This window comes from Micropterus dolomieu, linkage group LG03 (assembly GCF_021292245.1).
Source record: "Micropterus dolomieu isolate WLL.071019.BEF.003 ecotype Adirondacks linkage group LG03, ASM2129224v1, whole genome shotgun sequence".
In the NCBI taxonomy this organism is placed as follows: domain Eukaryota; kingdom Metazoa; phylum Chordata; class Actinopteri; order Centrarchiformes; family Centrarchidae; genus Micropterus; species Micropterus dolomieu.
The window spans coordinates 5,845,635-5,859,206 of NC_060152.1; the positions used below are offsets into that span (position 1 = coordinate 5,845,635).

Genomic DNA, 13,572 nt, shown 5'->3' on the forward strand with positions numbered 1-13,572 from the left:
AACAGCTTTAGGGTAACTTATAATTGATTTAGAACTTATTCAGCCAGTTGTTGTACTGTCAGGCCTTGTTGGCCATGTATGAAATAGCTTGATTGTGTTAGCTGTTTTCTCTTTTTCTGCAGTAGTATTAGTTTATGTACTGCATAGCTTACCTGTCACATTAACATTTTTTGTATCTGCATTTATCGAAGGTCTTTCGCGGGTGCCAAAGTTTCCAGAACTTTTTGGTAAATCTTTGACTTTAGACTAGAAATATAGTAGCTGTACTTGAAGTAGATTTAGAATGGTTGAGAAATACAATGGAAACCATATCAAACTATATTCTGCTCTCTGCTCAGAAACACTTTCTTAGGAACACAAATATTCAAGAACAATACCTGAAAGAAGCTTTGTATCTTCACCACAGGTTCCCCCTGCAGTGTAGATTATCCGATTAGATGTTGAGCTCCTTGGCAGATTTCGAGCTCTTGTTTTGCATATTAATGAAGATTTCTTTTCATTTTTTTACTACGGGACCTACTCAAAACTTTAAGATACAGGGTTAATATTGATAAGCAACCACCAATATGTTGGCATAGAATTACGTGCTAATTAATACATTAATAAGCCCACTTAATTCCCTATTTAATTGCTTACATTTAATTCCATGGTGATTACTGTGGGACCAATAATTACCCAAGTGCCTCTTACTGCTTAACACCCATCAGTTGAGTGATATTCAAGATGAATGCTAAGTGGCACTTGCTCCAGCTCTTTGTGAATGGCAACAAACTGTAATTTAACCTACAAAAATGAACACATTGAAATAACTAGCAAATGCTGGCTTTGTTTGTTTGTTTCCTAAGCTGCATCACATTTTCCTCATTGTCCAACATACAGACTTTCTAGGTCATTGTTCAGCAACAGCTCATGCTCATTTGAGGCACCATGTCATGTTAGCATCGCCACGTTGTTAGTCAGCTAAGCTGGCATGGCACAGTCAGCAGAAAGGTAGTCATTCTTAGTAACCATTAGGTTGATATTTGTCTGAGTTGACAGTCTGTGATTCAGGCCCAACTGTGTGTACACCACCCTTTATTATGGAGCTGGCTTTCTGTCAACTCTAGCAAAGAAATACAGGTGTGGAGAACTTACAGTCCCGCAATCCCTCTCAATCTTTGCTGAAAGCCCTAAGTGTCGGCAGTTACTCTAAACTGGAGAGGGCTCTTTCAGTCCATCGACCCAACAAGTAAATGACTGACTGCCTCCTCACAAGAGAAATGAGAGGGAGAGAGGCACAAAGAAAGGTATAGCAAAGGGAATGAGAAAAACAATAGATGAAGGTCGTATACAGCAATGTCATTCACTAAAAGTCTGACCTGTGTTGTCGTTGGATCCAGCAACTCTTCATAAATAGTCACCAGAAAACCAAAATGCCTTCATGAAAAGTGCTTGACCATACAGTATGTGAACACACCTTTATGTCTGTAGTGTTGTTTTATTTGTATACTACCAATATCTGCAGTAAAATAGCAATACATAGCACCTCTCTGTACTTCTGCCATGACCAGGAATTGTGGCAGCTGATTACTGTGTTCAAGATTACCCTTGGAGTCCAACTTGGTGGCTATGAGTGAATATCATTACAACATACTGTACACAAATACAGGGAGATTAAGCTGTAACAATGATAAAATAAAATAGGATAACACTTGGTTGTGTTGAGCCTTTATCATAGTTAAACACATACAAAATAGCAGTTTCAGATAAATCAACTTGAGCCTCAGTGTGTAGCCTTAGAGAAGCAAATTCTCACAGCTCAAGGTTTCTAACCTTGAAACTTGAAACTGGCTCTCCTTTCAGAGTTTTACAATCTCTTTGTGCAGAAAAAAAATATTTTTTAAGGTAAAAAAAATTATTTTGGGCTGTTGCAGAGCATTAAAAGCGGGCCTTTTTTTATTTATTAAACTGACGCTGACTATGAGTGACCAGGTTGGAAACCATATAGTTTCCACTTGCTTGAATAAAATCCTGGTGTGCTCTCAAACATCACTATTATCATTTTGTTCTGCACTGTCAACAGTTACATAAAGGTTGTGGAAAGCATTTCTTGAACAACAGAACTCCAGAAAACTAAATTAAAGGGGTTTTATGTGTTTGAGTGTAGGTTTCATTCACTGGGTCTCACAGATTCCAGAGTTTTAGGGAGAAAAAGAATTGAACAACAATTGTCAGACAGGTGTGCTGGATTTAATAGAGCTCCTTTCTGGAGTGTGCATCACGTAGGTGTAAATGTGCTTAAGCTCCAAGTCTGAATAACAGGTAACTGTAGACACACCTGTGGTGTTGAAATCTGAATGCCAATGTGCCCCATTGTAGTATTAAAGCAGCTATAATAGAATGTTATTTTTGTTGCTTGGGATAGTGGAACAAGCAGTAAACACAACATTCAAATATTATCTCCTCCGTAAAGTTATTATGTTAAATCGTGTGTTTCTGATCACTCATTTAATGGTGTTGGTTAGTGCAAAGTAGTTTTATTTGAGCTTTTTTTGCTGAAAACTGCTCCTGGAAATTAGGTTGAAGAGAGCAGTGAGAGTGAATCAAAACAGTGAAGTTTACATTAAACATTAAAACACAGGGCTGTGGGAACCTGCAGAGTCTAGGGATCATTCTCTGTGTTGGTTTGTGACTCTGAGCTACTCCTTTCACATGACGCACAATAATTTAATCCATTTTTAAAATAAAAAATATTGATTGGTGCAGCTTTAAGTCTTCCCACACATGAGAGAACCATTTTATTTTCTCATTCTTTCAAATTTTGATCTTCACTGTATCTTGGTTTTCTCAGGTGGAGCCCAGTGCCCAAACAGCAGTGCTCTCCAGGAGGTACGGAACTGTAACGAACATGCCTGTACAGTTTACCACTGGCAGACGGGGCCTTGGGGTCCTTGTACCGAGGACCCCTCTGCCTCATCCCTCAACACCTCTGTGGGTGTCCGTGCCAGTAGTGACGGTCAGGGTCCCTGCTCCATGGGAATGCAGACTCGTAAGGTCATCTGCGTCCGGGTCAACGTGGGACAGGTGCCACCCAAGAAGTAAGTTGTTATTATTTTTGTGATTTTTTTTGTGTTTCCAGTGAAACACTGCTGTTATTTAGACTTAGTGGTTATTTTTTGCCTCACTGATTTGTAGGTGTTTATGAAATCAGTTCCTGGAGTATTGTGTTGAAATGAAAATTGCTGACTTCTCAGAACTAAAATCCACAGGCTGTGAGCAGTAGTTCTCAATCATGTGCCATGAAGATCAGAAGAGTGGGCACTGTTTCATTTCAAACAAATCTCTACAACAGCCGATTTCACTGATTTGGGCACCTTTATCCAAATACAAGAAACTAATCAGTTAAATCTAGAGCGGCACGCTGAATGAATAGAGGACAGGGAGGGGTTTGGTTGTCTTCTGATCAATCAAATCATTTGTTAAAGAACCTCTTTGGGTTGCTGCTTGATGAACACAGGAGATAGCTTCAGAGTCATTCTTCAAGCAAAAAATCCTTCCATATGTTGGGCATCTGTTAGGATGAGTAAGCAAGACGCGACAGTAAGTCATTCCCGTTTGTTTATTAGAAAGTGGTAAACTTTAATGGTACATGCAGATATGTGTGTGACACTGAAAGCGAGCCAGATTTAAAAACAAAAGAAGAGTCAGGAGGTAAGAAATGGATGAGAGAAGCAGTAGTGGTGGAAAGCAAATTGACAGCAGTAAAGTGAAGTGAGTCACACAAAAAAACAAGGAGCTGGTTAAGTAAGCAGAGCAGACGCTATGTGAAGTTAACTCCCATTTCCTATCTTCCCTTTGCAGGCGACCACAGATAAATAAATAATCTCTCCGTTCCTGAAAGCCTAATTAACCCTGCCGTTTCGAGCGCTGGTAAATTCTCATTGATGATAATGACAGTAATTAAATGGGATTGATACTTTAAGGCAATTTAATCATGAGGCAGATGACAGACGAGATGTTTGTGGTTAGCTGTAAAGACCACACTGTACGAGGTGGATTCAAAATACACTGTCAAGTTTACTTTAACGTCTGCCAGAAAGTTCGGCTCTAGCCTGGTGTCAGTTATGCTTGACTGATTCACTCGACAACAGAAGATAAAGGAGTAAATCTGCTTCTGTCCAAATGTGTGGATACGAAACACACAGTAGATTGATTTAGTCTTTGCGGAAAATCCCCCTAAATAGGTCTCCTGTTGTATCTCCTATATTGAATTTGTTCCTTGACTTTTTCACTCTAATTCAAGTAACCAGTAAAGTCTTCCTCCTCCTGTCTTACACCTCCCGAGTGTGGTAATCAGTGAAGAAAGGATGGGAACATAAATTATTCCAAAGGTCAGAGTGCGTTGTGTATGTGGTAAATGTGATTCACAGAGACCACCACATGATAAAATGAAGATATATGTCTAGTTCAATGGTGGCCATTTGAGCAGCTGAACCAGACACTGCAGCTGTACTTATCTGGCTGCAGAAGAGAGGTCGAAGTCCAGGATGTCTTTTATCGCTTGTATTTTCTTTTTAAATCCACACTGGCAAGGCTGCAGCAAGAGACAAACACAAGCCCAGCGGGATGGAGAGCAGGAGGGGTAGACGTGTCAACGGGTAATGGCATTGAGTAACTGACAAAAAGAGGTTTCAGTCGATTTGCCTCCATTATGTTTTGTTTTTTGCTGGTCAATAACTTTATATAATCAAGTATCATTTTTAATAAGGGCAAGAGAACAACATTTAATAACAGTTTCAGTAATGAGGAGTGAAAAGAAGATATTTTACAAAAGTGGACTCCCATCAAGCACCTGCTCACCCACTCAGTAGGTGGTCATTGTTCTTTCTGAGTCAGTTTAAGGGTTTTGGGTAAAGAAGGTCACAGACTTGACTTAAAATACATGACAGGAGTTGTTTGACATTTTCAACCTGTGTGCCATTTAATAGGGTATTGTTCTTTTAGGTGACATATCTGACATGATATGACATGGCAACATACTTAAAAAAAGAGTCTATTAAACCTAACAACACAAATAGTCAAACTATTGAACAGATTGTAAAAGAAAACCCTACTTTCGAAACCACTTATTTGAAGTGAAAACTGCAGCATTAAAGGATGGGTTCATCTGGTACATCAGGTCTATCTTAAAACAATACGTAGATGCCCATACGTCTCATATTATCTTCAGCTAAACTAGAATGCTTTTTGCACAGAATAAGGAATGTGGATTCTGTCCCACATCACGTACACTGATTTTAAAAGGGATCTCTTTGTGATATTTTGGGGTGAGATCAGTTCAAAAGTTGTTTTTGGGGTGGGGACACTAATGCCCATCTGTGGCCTCAGTGTTTATTATAATTCTTATTTGTATATATGATCATTTTTAGTAGAACAATTTCACTTTAAAGCACACTATCTTTGATAGATCTGATCCTCTGTTTTTCAGCATATGCTTTCAACATTACCAGTTTAATCTATTTGAGTGGATATAGGGGAATGTATGACCATCTTAATGCCTACCTATAGTTATTCTATGTGGCGTAGCAGGGAAGGAAAATCCAGCACATGTAGTCATTTCAGCGTGTTCTTTCTGTGGTTTCAGACACTTGTTAAACCTCCTGGATAGTTTTCATTGACTGATTTTGCATTCCACTTCTTTCAAACTCATTTTATAACAATATTTAACACCTGAACTGTAGCAAGAAAAGAACTGAAAAGCATGAAAGGAAACCTGCAGCTTCAGTGACACTACCGTAATAATAGCATTTTAAGGTCAGACTAGAAAGCCTCTTTTCCTCATTGTATACTGTCATACTTGTAGTATTCAGTATGTGAACTCTCAAGGGAACACACATGCTAAAAATCCTGGGTCACACAGGTATTTTTCCTAGGAAAGACCTCAACATATATTGTTTACAGGCTCTGTTTAACTTGTAATTGAGAGAATGTGAATAGAAATAAACACAACAATGCAACAGTCTTCTACCTGAAGGCAAAAGCATATTATGACAGATACTGTGAGTGCTGTCAAAGAGGAGTCTCCTTATAGACTGTGAGGCTTCTTTTCACCTGCCCTCATGGACCAGTGGTGCTGTCCGTGGTGCTGAAGAAGCCTCCCTCATTCTAACCCTGCCTGTATACAGCTCCAGCCTATGCCTCAGTGTCCATTATTATAGCTTTTTGTAGGTGCTCTGACTGTTGTAACCCTTCAAAGATGTTGTCCAAGGTCTGTTGGTGGATTTTCCTCAGGCCACTGTCACTGGCAGGGGTCCAGTTTAAGGCTGGCAAACCAGCATGTATACTGTCATTGCAGAGCAACAGAGAAAAGCTCTCAGGGTGTAGAACATTGCTCTTTTATTTTAGCTGTGAACACAAAAAAGTTTTGGTTTTTGCCCAGAACTATGAGACACAAACACACACACAACATAAAATAACACCTCATGGGGAAATGATTTTGACTCTTCAACTCGCAAAGACAAACACTGCCACCATGATGGGTCCTATTAGGTTGATTGCCAATTAGCCGCATTTGTCAGCTATAAAAGAGGTCTGGCAATCAACACTTTGATAAGCAAGTTTTGAAAGCAACATGAGACAATTAACAGAGCTGGAAGAGGCCAAATCATCAGTACTCATCATGCATAAGCATTGGTCTTGAAAAAAACAAAAACAAAAACAAAAACAAATAAAACTTTATTTACTATGTCAAAGCGAACCGTTTTGAAAATAAAATGACAACATGCAACAAACACAATCTGTAATGATTAACAGCAACAAAGGTATGATGGAGTTTTACAATATATAGAGGGTTGAAAAATAAACCTTATTGGTACCCAGTTTAATGAGACTATCCTCCCAAGAAAAACGACCTTAGCCTTCCCTAACCTTAATTAATTACGTGCTTTAACCCAAACCATAATCTTTCCCCAAACCTAATCAAGTCAAAACCTCAATCATCTCATGTGTCACATCATCATAAAACCGATGTGTAGTGGTAACGTAGATTTGGTAAAATTCTATGTCTAATGTCTAATCCTGTAAATTTGACAGACCAGGACAGCATGTGTCTCAGGTTCCAGGATAAAAAAGAAGCTGATGCTATCCTGGTGACAAACACATGGGTTGATGAATACATCTTATAGGTTTTCAGTTTTTATGTACAGTATATTTTAATTGAAAGACAGCAACAATAGATACAGAACAGTTCTAAAAAAGGCCGACACCAAGCCAAATATGAACTGATAAACTGATAAAAGTAAATATTTGAAAAAGAAAGAGACAAGAGAAAAAAAGCAAAAATTGAACGATCGGCCAGATGTTTGATTAGTTGATCGACAGAAAATCAATGAGCACTATTCTGTAAGTCAACCATTCCTCAGGTTATGGTTCTTCTTTCATGAAAGTGTTTGGTACTTTGTATTATCCCTGTAGATTTGACAGACCACAACAGCATTTGTCTCAGGCTCCAGGATTAAAAAAAACTCTTTATTTGTTTTTGAAGCTCTTTGGACATTTCTTGACCAAAGCAAGAGCATAAAGATGCAACACCTGGCTTCCTGGCCATCTGTTGCTCAGAGCCAGAATTTCCTAGCCTGCAGTCTGGAGTGACTTAGTATGGGTATTCTTTTTCTTTTTTTTTTATTTTGCTCTGCATGTCTTCATCTGGCACAATCCAACTGGCAGGTATTCTTGATCAGTGCACCCGTGGGATCCCAGCAGAACAAACAAACATGGCCGCCTGCACCTTGAGTATGCAGATGTGCCCTGTCTCATTCACAGATGGATCTGAGCTGTCTTCCTCCCTCAGCCTGAGGCAGTGAACCTCACAGAGTGCATGTCACACACACACACACACACACGTGCAAACAACACACACACACACACAATAAACACTGACTGTCAAAGCCCAATAGAAACGACAAATATGTCAGTGCCTCAGGCTTGGGCTGCTATCATCCTATCGAGAAAGCTGTTGTGGTGTGAGGGAAAAAACAACAAGCCCTGCTTATTGATTCTGACAGTCTGTGTGCTGCATGGTACCAAATGTGTGTTTGTATAATCACATTGATGCTGTGGAATTTGTGAAAAGGAAACTGAATGATTCATGGTTATGATGTTCGACAGTAGCTGTATTAAGCTTAGTCAATCATCTCCCTGCCGTGTTTTCTAATGGAGGCTGTTTACACGCCCTGTATTTGACTGTGATAGATAGCTAAAAGCCCTCGAGAAGGAGGCCAAAGACACCACTAAAAGGGTCCTTAAAGAACTGCAGCTGTTTTATGCTAAATTAAACAAATTATGTTCTTGTTTTGTAGTATGTAATTTTGATAATGAAATTAATTAGGCCTTATCTTTTCCCACCAGACCTTGTTTTTTTTTGTGTATGTGTGTGTACAATCTCTTAAAACTACTGACAGTTCTTTGCTTTGAATCTCCTTACTTCATCCTGCTCAACCATCTGCTCATTTTTCGGAAAACAGCCTCTCACTGAACAAATTACTCAACGCGCTAATAACAGCAAGCAAAACATAAGCATTAGCCTGGCTGCTCGTTTTAATGTTGCGCTTTGGGACAAGCTCCCAGTGTCATGTTGTGTATTTCCTCGCCACAAATCATGACATTTAAAGATCATTATGAGATTGTGACACTGACTGGAACCAGCAAGTCAGTTATAGCAGGATGTCATTTCTGGATGGCTTTATTTATTTCTATGTAGTACATTTCCACAGTGAAAAACACACAAGTGAACTGTTAAGACATAAGAAAACATATCATAGAAATTGTGCAGTTAGAATAACATACCAATAAACATTTTTTCCTCAAACAAACAACAAAAACAATGTGACAAGCAAAGACAATATTAGAGACAGAATGACAACAGGAGAAATGAAGGAGGAACAGTGGAATAACAAAATGTATACAAAATTAAAAATGCATAAATGACAATATTACAACTAGCTTTCACACCCCCACGGAGTCTTCCTGCCAAGCATTGTGCTGTTAATATGCTGGCTGATATTAGGTTCTACCGACAAACATGGCCTGTTTTTTTTTCTGAAAACTGGAATGTAATTGAATTCTAATCATCTAAATTTGGATAATACCCATAATTACACGGCCTACAATGTAATTAGACTGAAAGGGGAACAAAAGGGATGGTTCTCTCTGTTGAGGGAAACCTGCTACGAGTCAACTCATTGCCCTATATGTAAAAAACACAGGTTGGATACAAAGGGGATTATAGACAACAAAATTAAGAGTGAGAGCTGCACTATTGATATGATCTACTTTATTGTCCCCGTAGGGAAATCTGTCTTGGACTCAAATGCTATATATATATATACAACAATGCACATACTGCAAATCTGAAATCACAACCACAAATTACACATATTTCACATATTGAAGCTAACACAGTTAAGCTATTGGACAACCCTTGCAGCCTCAAGCTACAATTAACTAAGCAAGAATTTTACATTAAAAGAAGCAAAAAGCTTCTTTACCCTTCCCACCCAAAGGAAAAAGGACAAAGGAAACTGACACAGAGAGAGGGGGGCAACATGTACAGCCCAACCTAAACCCTATCTCCACACTAAAAGGACCAGGACCAGGATTCAAACCCAGTGAACACCAATGAACAACAGCCCTTTAGTATGAAATCATCACAAAACTACAGTAACTAGTTCATTCATAAATGTGTGTATTTTATTTACATTGCTTTGGTAAGTAATTAAAACTGTATTTATATAGCACACAAGCATGGTTATAACATGTTTCACAGTCACAAAAAAGCTTTTGAAACAAAGAGCTGGTATAAAATTACAAAGACGAGTAGTTGACAATGAAACAGAGTTTACCTCTGTTGTGTTCTACTTGTGCAGTTGTCAAGTACAGCTTTAATGAAACACAAGTTGAGGAAGAAAGTTCACCGAGTGAAACAACAAGATACTTTGTCTTCCAAAATCCCCTATATGAGAGTTTTCTGATCTGACGCCCCCATCGACAGGACATTGTTTGACCACAGGTTATTTTAGGGATTCAAACCAACAATTAGTGCTGTTGTTTTTCTGGTGAGGACAGTCTCACCTGAATATTTGCTTGTGTTTGTGTGCATGCGAGAGTGAACACTGGAAAGGTGAAATCTTAAAGGCAGGCAATCTTCACTTAAGAAATGGGTCTTTTAGTCCTCTAGGGTTTAGTTTGGTATTCAGAGCGTGTTCAGCCTGGACCAAAGGCAAAAGTCAAGCTGTAGTGTTTTATCTAAATAGGAATATTGTTGTCAAGATCTTACACAAGTCCTCATCCTCAGACAACTACCACTTTTAAGTAGCAGAGGGAGTACAACAAAGCCAAGGGTTTAAATCCCCTCTTTGTCAAAGAGTTCTTGGGTTCTTGGAGTGAAAACATCTCATAGCACTGCCTCTGTGCGCTGATCCCTCATGACATGGAGAGATGTTTATATGTCTGAGGTGAATTTGTCAGGGAGTACAGAATCAATAAACAAAATAATTACAACTTATGTATTCCTTTTAGAAACATTAATAAGTCATGCTGCATTTAAACTGAAAGAAAAAAAAAACTAGTAAAGAAAATGAAAACTTTGCAGGAGAAATGTTTAAGAAATGCTAATGATTTTATACATATTTAAACAGAGATTTAAGGGATGAATTGCATAGATAACAAACTCAAGACCTTCCACACTACCGTTGTTTAATATGAAATTTTAATGTTCCAGAATCTTCAACTACAATAGTGTTGTGTTTAGGGTGTATTTGAATCTGAATTTGGGATGGATTTGATCCTACAAGTAGGCAATAAAACTGCACAACAGTCTGATTTGGAGAGTTAGTTAATGTGCTCAATTCTCTCTTTGTCGAACTCCAAGCAAAGTCCATGCATTGTTAACCACTTATCCTGCGTACAGGGTCGCAGGGCCACAACCTTCTTGCTGTGAGGCGACAGTGCTAACCACTGTACCACCGTGCTGCCCCCATGCAAAGTCTTTTGAGAAAAAATAATATGAATTCAGACTATTAAAGAATGAACTTGATAAACCAAAATGAAAAGTTGTGTTTATTTTGTTTTGCTGAGACTTAAATAAATTGTTTTGTGTACCTGCAGGTTTGATACCGGCCTCCTGCTTATTGGATTGCTTATATATTAAATTGCTTTTCCATCTGTTCTATATAGACTTTGGTTGTATTTAGATCTTGCAGATTTCTGTATGCTGTTTATTTTTGTTTTCATACTGCATTCTGTGCCAGGTTTCCCCTGATAAAGAGCTTCTTGATCTCTGCAGATTTTACTCAGTTAAAATATGTTTATATATCCGTTGATAGAATCCTGGTTAGCACTGGGGTCTAGTAGAGAGATTATTCTGCAGTCTCAGGTTCATGGGTGGACCTTGCATTGTTGAAGTGTCCTCGAGCTAGACACCTGTTCACTCACTTCTTTACGGACGTGAGCATCAGCTGAATGCTGAAAATGTAAATGTATCCTCCCCATGCTGCATCCGGCAGCTGTTTTTTTTTTTCCTGGGGACCATTCACTTGGAAGAAGACACCGGAGGATTTGTTCCGCTTGAGAGGGATTTAGCTCTGTCTATTGGTATTAAAAATAAATCTCTCCTTGTGTCGCTGTTACATTATTACATTTTGCCTGTGAGGCTCCCTATCGCTTCCCTGATAACACTGTGCTAACGAGTATGGAACGCCCAGAGGAAAACACTCGATCTTAGCAACATTAAACCTGACCCAGATGATCAGTGTGTCAGCCATAGGATGAGGAAACAGAGCGGCAACATCATGCTGCGAGACCGGGGACGCAGTGATGTAGAGATCCGATTACAAGATGTCTTCCAGCAGGTCTACCTCGGCCTATTTATCATGGCCCGGTAGTATGCACAGGGGACCTTAGGTGCTTTAATGACTAAAGATTAACCATAACCTTTGTTCGACAAACCTCGGCTTGACCCTGTATTTCATGCCATAAAAAGGATTATCATTCACTGATAGCAGAATTCAGTTAAAACAAGGTTGTTTCTCTCCTGAGGCTGGTCTGCTAGTCTGCTGGCTTTAGCCTTAAGGAGCTCTCTGTGTTACAGTTTCTTCAGCAGAGAAAGACTGTAAAACATCTCTTCATATCTTTCAAGTACTGTCAGCCAGATGGCATACATCAGTCATAAACTGGATGTGATTACAAATGTTTTCATCATTTTTTATTGCCCTAGATTGTGCCTAGAATAATTACATTCTATATTCAAGCAATACCCAGAGGGTTGGTGTGCCAAACCCCTACAAGCATGGTTTATATTTCTGGCAGTAACCATTATAAATATCAGTTGAATCCTGACTGTCAGTATATATATACATGGAAGTCAGTGGGGCCTGGTTGACAGTTCGGGTAAACCATCCATTTTTCAGTTCAAGCTTTACCAGAACTCCAAAAAGTGTACAGTTCAGTAACCAGAAATCACACATCATGTCTCTCTTGCATCTTTTGTGAAATTCAAACCATGTATTTAGGTTTTATCTGTTTCTTAGACATTTTCTGAGGCCAAAGAATCTGGGAGGTGTAACCAGTGTTTTTGCTCAGCACTGTGTGATTTAAAAAAAAAAAGAAGCAGATAACAGGTTTTTACTATGGGTTAGATTTATTCATATTAACTGTGTTTTCTGAGGGCGCTCTCTCAGTGTGTCCCAGAAATCCACAATCTAGCAACAATCTACTGCTGTATATCAACATAATTATTTCCTCCTTTTTTTGGCCTTTGAGGTTTCAGACCACTTCCTGTTGTGTTTTGGTGAGTTCCCAGCTGTGTTATTCTAAAGCCCTGCTGTGTGTTTTTGTCGCCTAGGTGTCCAGACGGCCCACGACCCAGCACGGTGCGACCATGTCAGCTGCCCTGCAAGAAAGACTGTATCATGACCCCTTTCAGCAACTGGACTTCATGTCCTGATACTTGTGACGCAGGTACAGTGGGAAAAAATGACCTGGCTGATGTGAAGTAATACTGCCTCATACAGATCAATGAAAAGAAATCCTGGTTATTAAACTTTGCCGGGCAGTTGTTTTTCAGATTTGTTTAATTTAATGTGGTTTTCAGTCTAGCTTTGGTAGTTTTACAGTACTTAATTTAGAAAATTGTGTTTATTATTCCAACACAATATTTGGCATTGTAGTTTCAGTTTACATTTATCTTGAACTACAATAATAATCAATTAAACGTGTATTGCTGTGACTCTGATCTAGAAGTATACACAGAAGCAAGTTTAAATTGACTGTGGAAAAAACTACAGAGGTGGGACCCTCTGCACAGAGCCAGACACATTAACAACCACATAAACACATGCACTCACGTCTCGTTACACATAATTAATTTGACAGATTGGCATGTAAGACAACCTTTGGGCCGACCTCTTTCAGTGTGCCTGGCAAGCCGACTCGCCCGTGGCTACAAGTGTCAGCAAGTGCGTTGCGGTGTTGTTATTTTCATGCTGTGAAAGAAAAACATTGTTCAGATGAGGTCACCTTTGTCAGGCAGTCTTTGCC

The 13,572-nt window shown here is 39.0% G+C and overlaps 1 protein-coding gene across 1 annotated transcript in view; it reads left to right on the forward strand.

Moving 5' to 3' along the window:
- The window catches only part of LOC123968777 (thrombospondin type-1 domain-containing protein 7A), a 218,003-nt gene that overhangs the window by 131,219 nt on the left and 73,212 nt on the right, over window positions 1-13,572 (forward strand). The window contains exons 10-11 of the mRNA XM_046045711.1: window positions 2,831-3,077; window positions 12,878-12,993. Of these exons, the coding sequence (XP_045901667.1) occupies window positions 2,831-3,077; window positions 12,878-12,993 (363 nt within the window). The remainder of the gene's footprint in view (window positions 1-2,830; window positions 3,078-12,877; window positions 12,994-13,572) is intronic.